At 42.7% G+C, this 13,066-nt stretch overlaps 2 protein-coding genes across 2 annotated transcripts in view; both read left to right on the top strand.

Moving 5' to 3' along the window:
• GPATCH1 (G-patch domain containing 1) overlaps positions 1-7,845 on the top strand; it is a 53,207-nt gene extending 45,362 nt beyond the window's left edge. Inside the window, exons 16-19 of the mRNA XM_006762263.2 lie at positions 788-895; positions 4,375-4,472; positions 6,113-6,258; positions 7,567-7,845. Of these exons, the coding sequence (XP_006762326.1) occupies positions 788-895; positions 4,375-4,472; positions 6,113-6,258; positions 7,567-7,597 (383 nt within the window). The 3' untranslated portion in view covers positions 7,598-7,845. The remainder of the gene's footprint in view (positions 1-787; positions 896-4,374; positions 4,473-6,112; positions 6,259-7,566) is intronic.
• Positions 7,846-8,832: 987 nt separating this feature from the next.
• Positions 8,833-13,066, top strand: part of WDR88 (WD repeat domain 88) — a 38,643-nt gene continuing 34,409 nt past the window's right edge. Inside the window, exon 1 of the mRNA XM_006762262.2 lies at positions 8,833-9,192. Within this exon, the coding sequence (XP_006762325.1) occupies positions 8,833-9,192 (360 nt within the window). The remainder of the gene's footprint in view (positions 9,193-13,066) is intronic.

Genomic DNA, 13,066 nt, shown 5'->3' with positions numbered 1-13,066 from the left:
AAACATCGATAAGAGAGAAACATCGATCAGCTGCCTCCTGCACACCTCCTACTGGGGATGTGCCCGCAAACAAGGTACATGCCCTTGACCGGAATCAAACCTGGGACCTTTCAGTCCACAGGCCGACGCTCTATCCACTGAGCCAAACCAGTTTCGGCTCAACTTACATTTTTATTACAAATTCATGTATATTTGAATTTTAAAAATATAAATATATAGAAAGCTTAAGTTCCCAGAGATAACCATCCGGAACACTTCTGATGCTTATGTTTCTAGACTTTTTCTATTTTTATCTCTCCTATTTGAAAACATAGTCACTGTTTTAAAAAATGAGATTACTTATGTGAACATGATCATTTGTTTATATTCAGTTTTTCTCCTCTTTGATAATTCATTTTGAGTGAAATTAAACTTTCTGAGCTGGGGCATAATCTTACATCCCTGATTATAAATTTAATTTTTCTCTGATGACCCTTCTTCGAGGATATGTTTCAACCCTTCAGTTTGCAGTAGGTGGTCGGGATGCCATACATATCCCTGTGTTATAGACACTGATGCATTGGGTTGCCTGTGCCCTTGTGTGACTGACTTCCCAGCTCTAAAGCCCATGAGGTTGGAGGTTAGGTCCATGGTTCACCACACCTGTGTCCTCAGCACCTGGTGTGAGCTAGTTAAGCCAAGTGGTGAAGGAAGGCACATGTTATCTGGTGGCAACAGACATTAGTTAAAGACTCAAATACATTCATATTTGACAGATATATAAAGCTAATACCCTGGTGTTTTTCAGCTAGTGAGCCGGCCCCCCAGGAGCCCGCGCCTTCCTTCGTGATACAGAAGATGCAGATAGACGAAAGAGAAGAGTTCGGCCCTCGGCTGCCTCCTGTCTTCTGCCCCAGTGAGTCCAGAGCTCCTTGGTTCACCTGTTTGCACTGGCACCAGAGTGTCCCCTGAAATGGGACAGCTCTAACTGTGTTATATCCACCCATTTAATCCAACATGCGGCCAACCAAATACATACATTTGTTGCTGATTTATCTGTTCTCAGCTCCACCTAGTACCTAAATGATGGTTGTTGTGTTACAGCCTCAGAGTCCTTGAAGCTTTCCTTTCTTTTTTTTAACTTTCAGATATTTCAAATGTTGTCACTTATAGAAATAAAAAAGTAAAAGTCTAGGACACAAAGATGAGAAGGGAATTGCAGGGAGTAGGGTATTCTGAGACTTTTTTATACTTTGGCTAATGTAGCAAATAAAAATTAATTCTTTCAGAAGTAAATACAGCCCATCTTCCTCTTCCAGTAGCTGTTAATGACTTCTGTTCAGGGCCATCTTAAATTGATCTCTCGTGTTTAAATGTTTGGACTGGTTTATCATTTCTCTGAAAACTGGGTTAAAAAACCTGGATAACGTGCCCCAGGTATATGAATAATAAATAATTGTTATCTACTCTATAGTTTCCTATAGCACTCACATATAAATATTGTTTTAGTTAATTCAGCCTTTAAAGAGATGATAAGAAGCAGAGAGGGGTAAAAAGTGTGAAGTTTTGAAAAGTTGCAATGAATGTATTATTTGCTTCAGTTACTCAGATCTTTAGCTTAAAGCAGGGGTCCTCAAACTACGGCCTGCGGGCCACATACAAATATAAATATTGTATTTGTTCCCATTTTGTTTTTTTACTTCAAAGTAAGGTATGTGCAGTGTGCATAGGAATTTGTTCATAGTTTTTTTTTAAACTATAGTCCGGCCCTCCAACGGTCTAAGGGACAGTGAACTGGCCCCCTGTTTAAAAAGTTTGAGGCCCCCTGCCTTAAAGTGTGCTAGCTAAAAAAAAAACAAAATGTGTGTGTTAGCTGTTAAAAGCTAAGTTATTTATGCCCGTTTCTCAGATCGTCCTTGATATCCTTAGAATAGTTAATAACTTAATTTAGTCTGTGGGTTATTGAGGGAAAATGGTTTTTCAAAAAATAGCATTTAAAGCCAAAACCGGTTTGGCTCAGTGGATAGAGCGTCGGCCTGCGGACTGAAAGGTCCCGGGTTCGATTCCGGTCAAGGGCATGTACCTGGGTTGCGGGCACATCCCCAATAGGAGATGTGCAGGAGGCAGCTTGGTCGATGTTTCTCTCTCATCGATGTTTCTGACTCTCTATCTCTCTCCCTTCCTCTCTGTAAAAAAATCAATAAAATATATATACAAAAAAATAGCATTTAAAAAAAGGTTATTAAAACCACAGTGAGCTGGACTGGTGTGGCTCAGTGTATTGAGCATAGCCCCAGGGACCAAGAGGTCCTGAGTTTGACTCACGGTCAGGTCACATGCCCAGGTTTCAGGCTCGATCCCCAGCAGGAGGCAGCCCATCAGTGTGTGTCTCTCTCATTGATGTTTCTATCTCTCCCTCTCCCTTCCTCCCTGAAATCAATAAAAATATATTTAAAAACAACAACAACAACAACAACGACATATCACCTCACAAACAATAAATGCCGGCAAGGATGTGGAGAGAAGGGAACCCTTGTACACTGCTGGTGAGAATGCAGACGGTGCAGCCACTTGAAAAATAGTATGGAGTTCCTCAAAAAATTAAAAATGAAACTGCCATTTGACCCAGTGATCCCACTTCTGGGAATATATCTTAAAACCCCTGAAATACCAATCAGAAAGGATATATGCACTCCTATGTTCACAGCAGCATTGTTTACAATAGCTAAGATTTGGAAACAGCCCAAATGCCCATCAGTAGATGAATGAATTAAAAAACTGTGGTACATGTACACAATGGAATACTATGCAGCTGTGAAAAAGAAGGATCTCTTACCCTTTGAGACAGCCTGCATGGACCTGGCGAGTCTTTTTTTATTTATTTCAGAGAGTGGAAGGGAGAGGGAGAGAGAGACAGCAACATCAATGATGAGAGAGAATCATTGATTGGCTGCCTCTTGCATGCCCCCTACTGGGGATTGAGCCTGCAACCCCAGCATGTGCCCTGACTGGTAATTGAACTGTGACCTCCTGGTTCATGGGTTGGTGCTTAACCACTGAACCACACCGGCTGGGCTGGAGAGTATTATGCTAAGCAAAATAAGCCAGTCGGAGAAAGACAACTATACATGATCTCTTAACATGTGAAATCTAATGAACAAAATAAATCGACCAACAAAATAAGTCCCAGGGTGTGGAGGCATGGAACAAACTGACATACGTTGGATGGTGGTGGGGAATGAGAACAGATAAACCAGAGAACTCATGTATTTATATGCATAGCCCATGGTCACAGACAATAGAGTGGTGAAAGGCTGGGGAGTGAGGAGGGGCTGAGTGGATGGGGCAAAATTGGGGGAAGGGAAGGTGGAGAATCTGTAATACTGTCAACAATAAAAATAATTTTTAATTAAAAAAATAAAGGTTGGGGAGGTCAGTTTTTGAAAAATATGACCAAACTATAGGAATAGAAAATTGCAGACACCTGTTAATGGGTTTGGAAAATATCCATACCTGAAACACTTGGAACTTTCTTTAGGTGGAAAAAGATGATTTAATAATTTAAACTGCTTCTACTATTATGAATTTTTGCAGGTTTAGGTACCAGGAAATTAATGACCTATGAAAACATTTTGGTCAGAATTTGGAGGTGGAGAATTTAGGTGCCTGCAACTTGTAATTTTAATGATTACATATATTGTGTTGCTCTGATGCTAGTGTTTTAGTGTTTCTACTTATAAGACGAATTCATGTTGAATGTGCTTTTGTGAAGGGAGAGTGATATGAGAGGAGCTTATATGCCAGATACCAGGCTATGGGATTCCTGTTTGAAGTCCCATCTGATCCTCTCTATGTCCCTAAGGAGGTAGGGATTCTTCTTATCCCAGTTTTATGGAAGGGGAAGCTGAGACTTGGAGAGGTTAAGCAAGGTGCCCAACATCGATCACAGAGCTGGCGACACAGCTGAGGTTCAGACTCTGAGCTTACTCTAGGATGTTAATTACAAAAGCTTATGGGCATTCTAGCCCGACTTTGTCTTCATCTGCCAAGATGCTCATTGGATCAGACAGGACTTATGTTGATGTTTCTGGCAGTTTTTAAATGCAGGTTCCCCCCCAAAAATGTATACACACTGTAACAGCTGATAGCTCAATTTTGAAAATCAGATGTATTTTAATAAACTCTGCCTTTATAATTATTCAAACAGTGTGTATACATCTTTTGGAACTCCCTAAATAGAGCTAACACGTGATATGCTAATCTATTTGTATATCAGTGAGGCAGGGCAGGAGTTCTGCCTTAATGTTAATCATCCCATCTAAGGTATATTCCTAATTCAAGAATTTAGCTTTATTTCCCCCTGTAGTTCCTGTGTTTATTGCATTTGTGTTTCAGATGCTCGTCAGAAACTTGAGGCTCCTCAAAAAGAGAAACATAAAAAGAACAAAGAAAAACACAAGACCAAGAAAGAGCACAGACGGAAGAAAGAGAAGGTAAGTGACTTCTGGGTGCCCTGGGCTCAGTGTGTGGGGTTTGTCACTCCTGCTTCCGTCATCCAGACAAGCCCCCATGAAGCCTGCTGAAGGGTCTCTTGTGGCCAAAATGGGGGCACATGGGTTTTTAGACAGCTTGACAGAAGTGTGGACTAGACATTCTTTGTAAACCCTCGATTTTCAGAAACTTTGTTTTTCTTTCAAATGGAATATTTTAATTTGTTCAGTTGTACTTAAAAAAGTTTTTATTTGTGATTATTCAAAATTAGGAAAAAGGACATTTAAGTATCTTAGAATAATGGTTGAGTATTAAATAATAAAAATTTTATTTGATCACTCACTCAGTATTAAATGAAGGTGTTATTTTGGACATTTCTCATTACATAAAGATGTCGGTCCATAGTTTAGTATTTGAAATAAAGAAAACCTGAATGTATAATGTATGTGTTCACTGTTGACATCCCTTACCTCATGGTCCATGTCTTCTTCTTTTTTAAAAAATATATTTTTATTGATTTCAAAGAGGAAGAGAGAGAGAGAGATAGAAACATCAATGATGAGAGAGAATTATTGATTGGATGCCTCCTGAACGACCCCTCCTGGGGATTGAGCCCGCAACCCAGGTATATGCCCTGACAGGGAATCGAACCAGGGACCCTTCAGTCCTCAATCTGACACTCTCTCCACTGAGCCAAATCAGCTAGGGCCAAGTCTTCTTTTTAGTTAGGCACAGGCTTTTTTAATTTTTATTTTTGTGTGAATCCTCTCCTGAGGAAATTTTTGCATGGCTTTTTAGAGAGTGGAAGTGAAGGAGAGAGAGAGAGAGAGAGAGGAAGAAAGACAGAAACATCAATGTGAGAAAGACACATCGATTGATTGCCTCCCACATGACTGGGGCTGGGGATCAAACCTGCAACCCAGGTACGTGCTCTTGACCAGGAATTGAACCTGTGACCCTCCTGTGTGCAGGTTGTAGCTCTAACCGTTGTTGCTCAACCAGCCAGGGCAACACTGGCTTTTAATTCAGTTAATATTAGTGTTGGGTACCCAAAGTGGTCTGGGCAGTAGTGGAATTTATTAAAAACAGTTCCCTGATTGATTATCAGAAAAAAAGGGTTCCTGAACATAGAAGATGAGGAAAGTTCACTTGTAGTGAAAGGAAAAAGTTGGTGCCGAGAGGTTCAAAAACCAAATTAATTGGTTTCTTACCAGTGTGTCTGCTGTTCTCTTACCAGTTTCTACTTTGTGCATTTCCAGGGTGTTCGCATCCTGATGTGTAGTTTATCACATATGCCTAACAGAATGGCCAGTCAGTGTATGGGAAGAGGCAGGGGTCACGTTGGATAAGAGGGGCACTAAGAGTCAAGGCAGCATCCTGCCTGCATCTGCCTGGTTCTGCTGTGCCTGTCGCTAGAGGGCCAGTTCTGTGAGTGGGGCCCTGTGGACAGTGTGCAGAGCTGAATGCTCCTGGCCTGTTTCACACTAGGCTAAAGTTCACCCCAAATGAGGTTTTGCTTTTGTTTTTGAATGACTCCAGCAATCAAATGCCTCATTAGCCTGTCATATACTGAATTAGGAAGGGAAACACCTGTGTGAGTGTGTGTGCTTGTGTATTCCAGCAACTTTTTTTTTTTTTTAAGAAAAAGAAACATCGGAAGCACAAACACAAAGGCAAGCAAAAGAATAAGAAGTCAGAAAAAAGTAGTAGTTCTGAGAGTGCTGACAGCAGTGACAGCCAGAGTGAAGAAGACACCGCAGACATGTCACCCCAGGAACTGCTAAAACGGTAGGCAATGGAAGACAGTGGTTTTCAGGAACCTCTCAAAGGTTTATTAAAATCTTGATGTATTTGCTTAGAGGCAGACATCAGAAATGATAAACTTGCATATTAAATAGGCTTGTTGAAAGGTTAATTTTTAATTACATATGTAATATGTGAATATGTTATCATTGTGAAAATTCATACCTTACAGATAAATCTTAAAGTGGCCCTTGACCAATTCCCCAAACTGCTCTTTCTACAGTAACCTCTGCTGTTAGTTTCACACATAACTTACAAGATTCTTTTTTGCTTAACTATACACTGGTAATGTGTACATATACATTTTGTTATGTTCTGTTTTTTAAAAAAATATATTTGTATTGATTTCAGAGAGAAAGGGCGAGGGAGAGAGAGATAGAAATATCAATGATGAGAGAGAATCATTGATCGCCTGCCTCCTGCATGCCCCCCACTGGTGATCCAACCAATAACCCGGCATGTGCCCTTGACTGGAATCAAACCTGGGACCCTTCAGTCTGCAGGCCGATGCTCTATCCACTGACCCAAACCAGCTAGGGCTGCATTTTTAATATAAAGAATATAATTTCATGTAGCATAGAGTGTGAACATTTAGAATGAATAAATACTGCCTGATTATTTCCAAATGTGGCTGTATCAGTTTAGATTATGAAAGCACCTTGTTATTACATCAAGTGTAAATGGTACAGAATTGTTTGCCAGTGTGATGAGTAAAGACTGGCATCTCATTTTAATTTCACTTCCTGGATTACTAACGAGGTTGGGCATCCTTTCCTGTGTTTCTCAGCGTTTGCCATGTGCTCTTTTGTGAATAGCTTGCTCATGTACTTACAATGTTCTGTTTCCTATGAGATTGTTTTACTAGTTTTTAGTAATTAAAAAATAATAATTTTGGATATTAATCCTTTGTGTTTAAGTGTATTACCTGTCATAATTTTAACTATCTTTGTTGTGCAGAAGCTTTAATTTTTGATGCACTCATTTAACCAATTTTTTGGTATGTTTTTCATTTTTGTCGTTTAAAGGCCTTCCCTAACTCAAGATTTTTATATATATGTAAACTGTTTTCATGCTTTTGTAGTGTTGTTTTTTTTTAAATTTCAAACAGAACAGTGTAACCATTTAACTTTCTCCAAGTGTATAGCCAGTCTTAGTCAGGGTGAGTAAATTAGCAGTGATGAAAAAGAAACCCTGCATCCCAGTGTCATAGCATAGTGAAGCATTAATAAAATTGAGCTGTTTGGCCTTTCAGTTCATATCTAACTTCCTTCTCTCTGTTACTTCTGTTTCCAGGTTAAAACATCTTCCCCTAAGGAGGCAGTAGTTGAATTCTGCCCTGGCCTGTTCCGAAACCAGATCTCCTCCATGATGGAAGTCCATTGATTGCTCAGTTAATACATTGTACAGATTGTATTTATATGTAAATTCATGCTGTAAAATAATTTTTAAAACCTTGACATTTCAAAGGCTGCCTTGGAAGGTCACAGAAATTGGCTTCTATTTTTAACTTCAGTTAGTGTCAAGGAAAAAATTCAGACTGTACAGTTTAATTAAAATGGATTTTTCTATTTCCTTCTTGATTTTTTATCTCTTAAAACTCTAAAAAAAGAATGAAAAGTAAAGACTATTCTCTCATTTTGTTATGAAGAAAGCCAAATCCAGACAAGGACAGCTGAACTGATCTAGGACTGGGTAGGGGGAGGTGGTGGGTTCCTTTGCCCTCCTGCAGTGTTTCCCGCTGTCTGGCTCCTCTCTCTGGTGGTTGATGGCAGCCAGGAATCCATGGGTGGAACAGTGCCAGGATCCTCAGCCTCTCAGGGTAGAAGTCACCAATGTATCTGAGGCACCAAGACCAAGAGTCAGAAAGTATGGGCCCACCCCCGGGCCCCTTCTCTGAGGCTGCCTCCTCTGCACTGATGAGACCTTTGATAAACAGAAATTAGAGTTTTCTAATATTATCAAAATAATATCATAGAAAAATCAGAACAATTTTTAAAGGAGAAAGGAAAGAAAAGCACTTCTGCCCACCCAGAGATGGCAACCCTGGATATTGTGTAATACCCATAGTCTTATTCTAATGGTAGGACTACCACCCGAGTAGCACTTGACACTTGTTCTGTTATTTTCATTGGCACTGTGACAGGTATTTCCCTCGTGCTCTACATATTGTGTGTACCCCGCCCCTAATTACTACCTCTTAATTCATCCAGAACCTAGTCTTTTACTTAATGACCATTTCTCTGTTGTTGACATAAAGTGGGTTGACTGAGAGCCTCCAGGGAGGCCGAGGACACACAGATAGTCCTGGGAGAGGGAGCAGGAAGACAAGTAAGGTCTTGAGGATGGGGCGCAGGTTACTCACTCGTGACCTGGGGCCTTTGTCCAGAATTCGAAGCCCCTGTTCTCCAAGGAGAGGAAGCAGCGAGATTGCCGGGCCTCTGGGGGAGGGGCGGCGCGTCGGGGCACGGGCGCAGGGGCGCAGGGGCGCAGGGCGCGGGCACGCGAGGCCACCGTTTTCAGCCAGGCTCGGTGCTGGCCACTGGCAGACACTGCTCTAAGATGGCCTCCCAGCCACCGCGCCCTACCAGTTCCCCAAAATACTCGGACAAGGGTGAGATGGCAAGCTCCCTAAAATACCTGAACAAGCGGACAAGCTCCCTAAAATACGGGGGCAAGGATGGGAAGACAGCGCCCCAGCAAAGAAGTGTGCAGCCGCCCCTGGAGGGCGTACGGGGACGCAGAAAGCTGCCTTGGGTGACCTTGATCAGGGCTGTTGGCCGCTTCCAGAGGCTGATCTCGGAGGTCCGGCGGAGCCAAACGCTGTCCTCCTTCAACCCGCTGGCCATGGAACTGGACGTGCCCCAGCAGCACCCAGCTCCTGAAAAGACGTTCTGGGGCGACCAGGAGCCCCTCTCCAAGGTTAGAACTGCCCTTGGGGAGGGGTGGCGGCTTGTTCCCCACACACGGGGAGGGTAAGAGCACGCGAGAGAGTACCCGTGACAGACTCTCCTGGCTTCGCTAGGACCCCCAGGGGAGCTCTGTGCCCAGGGCCCGGCTTGAGGCACACCTAGTGGACAAAGGCTTCGAAGCCGCTGCCGGCTAGGGGCTTCCCACTGGAATCGCTGGGGAAACAGGATTGTCCTGGGAAGGGGGTGGGTGGTGGGGGACAGTGTTTTAAAGCAGCTACCCTGACCCAACCCAGTCTCTGGGGTCTCCGGCTGAGCCTCTAAGTATCCCCATGGTGACATTCCTAAGTCATGAAGGAGCCCTCCCTATCCATTAAACAGCACCAGCAGCCACAGAAAACCTAGAATAGCAATAATAAGATAAAAACATAAAGACCTAACAACACTACTTGGTATTCTTTTTAAAATATATATTTTTAATTGAATTTAGAGAGAGGAAGGGAGAGGGAGAAAGAAACATCAATAAGAGAGAACCATCAATCAGCTGCCTTCTACTGGGAACAGAGCCCACAACCTGGGCATGTGCCCTGAGATTCCAACCTGGGACCCCCTGGTACATGGGCAACGCTCAACCAACTGAGCCCCGCTTGCCAGGGCACTACTTGGTATTCTCAGTGATGTTGGAGAGACGTTGTAGTGATTAAAAAAAGAAGAAGAAGAAGAAAGACTGCAGTTGGTTGGAAAGAGGAAATAATCTGTGAACAGAGAAAATCGTTGGGGGTGAAAAAGAGGATTTCCAAACCAAATCCTCCATGAAGGCTTTAACATCGGCGGGGAGAGCTGAAGCTGAAGGGCAGCAAACAGCACAGGAGAGAGCAGAAGAGCCAACGTGCTGGTGAGGGTGTAGGAGAGGGAGGGGGAGAGGGGGAGGAGAGAGACCCTGGAGGAAAGCAAGAAAAGCTCCCTGGACTGAAGAAAGACTGAAGTGCTCTCATGGAAAGAGATGGTTAAGTTCAGTGAAAGACTGGAAAGAAATGTAACCTACGCCTGGTGAATGCCTGCGTTCACTGCGGGAACAGGAGCCAGGCCCTCCTGCACACATGGGAAGCCTGGATCAGATTGAGTCCAGGCGACTCAGCCGTCCTCAGAGCAGTGACCACTGCGATCGCCCCTGGCTGACCCCCACCCTGCCCTCGGGTCTCCATGGGGAAGTCTGTTTGAAGAGAAAGCAAAATGCTTTGCTGTGCTTTGAGTTATGCTATTTATTCTGATTTCTTTGAACAGTAAAGTTAAGGAGAGCACAGGGATTATATTTTATTTATATTCTCAAGATTCAAATTCAATAGATATAAAAGCTTTTTTAAAACGAAACAAAAGTCTCTTTAGCACCCCTGCCCTCCAACTACCCTATTTCCCTCTAGAGGGGCAACACATGTTTTTAGTTTCTTTTGTATCCGTACAGAGGTATTTTATGAATTTACCAGTACATACATAAATTGAGGCATACTTTATAGACCTCTTTTGCACCTTAATTGTTTTTAAAATCCTCATCTAAGGGCATGCTTAGAGAGAGAGAGGCAGGGAGAGAAAGAAAGAAAGAAGGAGGGAGGGAGAGAGAGAGAGAGAGAGAGAGAGAGAGAAGGAGATAAACATTGACATGAGAGAAACATCCATTGCTTGCCTTCCACACACACTTTGACCGGATTGAACCAGCAATCCAGGTATGTGCCCTGATTGGGAATCCAATCGACAATCTTTCAGTGCATGGGACGATGCTCAATCAACAGAGACCTCTGGCCGGGCTAAAACAAATGTTTTAATGAGTATATTTTAGGGATCTTTCCACATCAGTGAAGAAATAACTTCATTTGAGAGATCTCCACCCTGCCCCTACCCAGCCTGGCCGACCTGGTGCCAGCACCTGGCCAGGCCAGGAGGTCCCCTCCACCCCCCACCCCGGGATACTGTGTGGCTGCCACCTGAGCGCCAGTGGAAGCTGAGCTGAGCTGCTTTCCTTGGTTTCAACCACAACAAAGCTGACAAACCCCTAGTTCTTGTAGGATCTGGACCCAAGGACCTTCTGCTTTCTCCCTCTGCCAATGTAGCTGCTTCTGGCTCCCCAGGGGATCAAAATCACAGACCCTAGTGCTGAACCATTGTCAATTTAGTGATTGAACTGTGTTATAAATGTAAGATAGACACAATTTCAAAGACTGTTTTCCTCCCTGAGGTTTAATTTATGAAACCTCCCCCACCTTATAAAACCAACCCTAAGGAGTATTTTCAATTCACATAGACTTTATGTAAATTTAAAATTAGATAAAATATATTTTGGAATAAAGTAAATTTAAGGTGCGCGTGCATGCGCACACACACGTAAAAGAACTTCCTTGTTCCTTTTTATGAATACAGTATTAGGTATCCCATTGGCTAGCTGTCCTCTGATGGATTTAACCAGTTTCTTGTGGATGCACACTCAGGTGGCTTATGATTTTTTTGGTCTGAGATTTTTATAATCCATCAGATTGACAGAAGTTGAGAAATTCTATAAAACTCTGAACAAAGGCATGTGATTGCTGAATTATATGTTAAGAATATGTTTAGTTTGCCCTAGCCCAGTGATGGCGAACCTATGACACGCGTGTCAGAGGTGACACGCGAACTCATTATTTTGGTTGATTTTTCTTTGTTAAATATATAAAATAAATATCAAAAATATAAGTCTTTGTTTTACTATGGTTGCAAATATCAAAAAATTTCTATATGAGACGGCACCAGAGAGTTAAGTTAGGGTTTTTCAAAATGCTGACACGCCGAGCTCAAAAGGTTCGCCGTCACTGTCCTAGTTGATTATTGACACGCGTGTCAGAGGTGACACACGAACTCATTTTTTTTGGTTGATTTTTCTTTGTTAAATGGCATTTAAATATATAAAATAAATATCAAAAATATAAGTCTTTGTTTTACTATGGTTGCAAATATCAAAAAATTTCTATATGCGACACGGCACCAGAGTTAAGTTAGGGTTTTTCAAAATGCTGACACATCGAGCTCAAAAGGTTCGCCATCACTGACCTAGCCAGTTTGGCTCAGTGGGTAGAGCGTTGGCCTGTGGACTGAAGGGTCCCGGGCTCCTGCATTGAGTGTCTGCCCCCTGGTGGTCAGTGTGTGTTCAAAGGCACATACCTTGGTTGCAGGTTCCCTGGCCCTGCACGTATCCTTGGGGAATTGGTCCTAGGACCCCTCCCCCATACCCAAGATACCAAAATCCATGGATGTTGAAGTCCCTATGTAAAAAGGTGTAGGATTTGCATATAAACCTAAGTAATCTTCTCATATTCTTTAAAAAATATTTTCTTTATTGATTTCAGAGAGATAATGAGAGGGAGAGAGAGAGATGAAAACATAAATGATGAGAGAGAATCATTGATTGGCTACCTCCTGCACCCCCCCTACTGGGGATCAAGCCCTCAACCTGGGCATAGGCCCTTGACTGAAATTGAACCCAAAACCTTTAAGTCTGTAGGCTGACGCTCTATCCACTGAGCCAAACCAGCTAGGGCTGTGTTTTATTCTTTTTTTAAAAAATGATACTGTGTTTTAAAGTTAAAATTCCATTTGTTCATTGCTAGTAGTAGTGCACAGGGAAGTGATTAACCTTCTGCCTTGTATCCTACAACCGTTCTATAATCACTATTAGTTCCAGAAGTGTTTTGTTGATTATTTTTAGACTAGAGGCCCGGTGCACAAAAATATGTGCACTCAGGGGGGTCCCTCAGCCTGGCCTCTCACAGTCTGGGACCCCAACTGCTGGCTTAGGCCCGCTCTCTGGGGAATTGGGCCTAAGCTGGCAGTCAGACATCCCTCTGGCAGCCCGGGAGCCCTCA

The sequence above is a fragment of the Myotis davidii genome, unplaced genomic scaffold (genome assembly GCF_000327345.1).
Source record: "Myotis davidii unplaced genomic scaffold, ASM32734v1 scaffold77, whole genome shotgun sequence".
NCBI lineage: Eukaryota > Metazoa > Chordata > Mammalia > Chiroptera > Vespertilionidae > Myotis > Myotis davidii.
The sequence above is the reverse complement of the archived record's forward strand: the minus strand, read 5'-3'. Positions and strand labels throughout refer to the sequence as shown.